Raw genomic sequence first — 2,911 nt, 5'->3', positions numbered from 1 at the left:
ATTGACGGTTGTACTTCCTTCTAGGATATCTATGTATATAAGTTTTGTTTTAAGTTCTGTATCCTCGTTTTGTTTTTTTTCTTGTGGTTCTATTTCTGATATGTGTGAGTGAACGACTGAGTCCCGGCGAGAGTTGGGTAGGCGGTCCGCCGAACCCTTTGGTTCTCCATAGGGGGAGGTGGGGCTATCACAAGTTTCTCCAAAGGATATTTCACGTTTACTGGCAGAAAATGTACAATCTTAGTTAATCGGTCCACTATTACCCAAATTGCATCATGTCCCTTTTGTGTTCGTGGCAACCCTGATACAAAATCCATTGTTATGTGCTCCCATTTCCATTCAGGGATCTCTAACGGCTGTAACAAACCTGATGGTTTTTTATGCTCAGCCTTCACTTGTTGGCACGTGAGACACTTTTGTACAAACTGGGCAACCTCCGCCTTCATGTTCTCCCACCAATACAGACTTTTAAGATCTTGGTACATCTTATTATTCGCTGGGTGCACCGTATACCTAGAGCGGTGTGATTCCTCCAAAATCTCCCTCTTTAATTCCTCATCCTTAGGTACAACGACACAATTTCGAAATTTTAAGATTCCATCAGGACCTATGTTAAAGTTAGGCAACTCTCTTTTTTTCACTTTTTCCACCCATTTTTGCACCATTGTGTCCTTTGCTTGGCCCTCTTTAATTTGATCCAACAGTGTCGACTTCACCTCAATATTTCCAAAAATCACCTTTTCCGGTTCCAGATGAGGTTTCCACTCACAGACATCTTCTAACAGGCTCCACTCTCCCACTATGGAACTTGGTAGTTGAGCCTTTCGGTTTAAAGCATCTGCTACAACGTTGGCTTTTCCAAGATGGTAGTTAATTGTACAATCATAATCCTCTAAGAACTCTACCCACCGACGTTGTCTTAGATTTAGCTCCTTCTGAGAAAACAGATACTTAAGGCTCTTATGATCTGTATAAACCTCGAAAGGTACACCATAGAGATAATGTCTCCATTTCTTCAAAGCGAACACTACAGCTGCAAGCTCCAAGTCATGGGTCTGATAATTCTGCTCATGAGGTTTTAACTTCCGAGATGCATAGGCAATCACATTCCTATTTTGCATCAACACGCACCCTAGCCCTTCTTTTGAAGCATCGGTATAAACCGTGTAGCTATCGCTCCCATTGGGCAAAGCTAAAACTGGAGCCATAGTTAACTGCTTCTTAAGCTCGTGGAAACTACTTTCGCACTTAACATCCCAAATATACTTTCCTTGTTTCTTGGTCAAGTTAGTCAAGGGTCCCGTAATTCTCGAGAAGTTCTTTATAAATCGGCAGTAGTACCCTGCCAGACCTAGAAAACTTCGCACCTCCGTGGGATTTTCTGGCCACTTCCATTTGGCCACAGCTTCCACTTTCGTCGGATCTACAGCAAGGCCATCTTTTGAAATTATGTGACCTAGAAACGCCACTTTTTTCAGCCAAAATTCACACTTACTGAACTTAGTGAACAGTTGGTGCTCTCTTAGGGTTTGCAGCACTATCCGCAAGTGTTGTTCATACTCCTCCCTTGACTTCGAATATACCAGGATATCATCGATGACCACCACTACAAATCTATCCAAGTAAGGTTTGAACACTCGATGCATTAAATCCATGAATGCCGCTGGGGCATTGGTTAAGCCAAAAGGCATTACCGCAAACTCAAAATGTCCATATCGAGTGTTAAACGCCGTTTTTGGCACATCCTCCTTCCTAATTCTCAATTGATAGTACCCTTGTCACAGATCCAACTTAGAAAACACCACAGCCCCTTGTAACTAATCGAACAACTCATCGATGTGGGGCAAAGGATATTTATTCTTAACAGTTACTGCGTTTAGCCCTCGATAGTCAATGCATAACCTTAAACTTCTGTCCTTCTTTTTAACAAATAATACTGGAGCTCTCCACGGCGACTCGCTCTCATGTATGAACCCCCGTTCTAGCAAGTCCTACAATTGCACCTTTAACTCCTTAAGCTCAGCAGGTGCCATACGATAAGTGGTTTTCGAAATAGGAGTAGTTCCGAGTACTAGGTCAACTTTAAATTCAATCTCCCTTTCGGGCGGCAGAGACTCCAACTCCTCTGGAAATACGTCCAGGTATTCACTGATTACCGGCATGTGTTCCAACTTAATCTTTTCTCCCGGAGTGTTAATTAGAAAAGCTAAGTAACTGCGTGCCCCACGACTAAGCAATTTCCTAACCCTTATTCCCGAAATGAGCGTAGAAGAGGCTAACATACCCCTCACGTCTAATTTCAAGATTGCCTCACCTAGAATGCAAAACTCTACCACTTTCATCCTACAATCTACCCGAGCATGATAATGAGCTAGCCAATCCATTCCGAGAATGACATCATACCCTTTAATGGCTAGACTAATAAGGTCAACTACCAACTTTCGTTCACCAACCCAAATATCACACTTTTTATACACCTCATTCGCAAGCAAAATTTGATTACCTGTAGGGGTTCTTACTTCTAAGTCATAAGGTAATCTTTCAACTTTCAGATCAATTCCAAGCATAAATGCAGGAATAACAAAAGAGTGAGTAGCACCGGGGTCTATCAAAATTTTTGCTAACCAGTGGAAAACAGGGATCGTACCTTCTACCATCTCCGTTGGTTCAGGCACGGATTGTTGGTCCAGTGAATATACTCTAGCCGGAACCCTCGACCTAACCCCTCCAACATTGGTCGGCCTTGGGTTTGACTTGGCAGTCGACTGGGTATCACTAATCAACGGGCAGTTGACTATCTGGTGCTCCGTACTTCCACACCTTAGGCACTTCCGAGCCTTTCTCCAACATTCATCCTCAGTATGGTTCAGTTTTCCACATTATCCGCATGTTACTCGGGGAGTAGAGGTCT

The 2,911-nt window shown here is 43.0% G+C and overlaps 1 protein-coding gene across 1 annotated transcript; it reads right to left on the bottom strand.

Annotated features, from left to right (window-relative positions):
• Nucleotides 1–1,991: 1,991 nt before the first annotated feature.
• Nucleotides 1,992–2,657, bottom strand: LOC140015861 (uncharacterized). The gene has a single exon (XM_072068687.1). The coding sequence runs from the start codon at nt 2,655–2,657 to the stop codon at nt 1,992–1,994; it is 666 nt and encodes a 221-aa protein (XP_071924788.1).
• Nucleotides 2,658–2,911: the final 254 nt, after the last annotated feature.

Source organism: Coffea arabica, chromosome 10c, assembly GCF_036785885.1.
Source record: "Coffea arabica cultivar ET-39 chromosome 10c, Coffea Arabica ET-39 HiFi, whole genome shotgun sequence".
NCBI classification, from domain to species: domain Eukaryota; kingdom Viridiplantae; phylum Streptophyta; class Magnoliopsida; order Gentianales; family Rubiaceae; genus Coffea; species Coffea arabica.
Note: the sequence above shows the minus strand (reverse complement) of the source record. Positions and strands in the feature narration are given on the sequence as shown.

Coding starts and splice junctions, on each gene's coding strand:
- LOC140015861 (XM_072068687.1), bottom strand. CDS start 2,657: ATGGTAGAAGGTACGATCCCTGTTTTCCACTGGTTAGCAAAAATTTTG.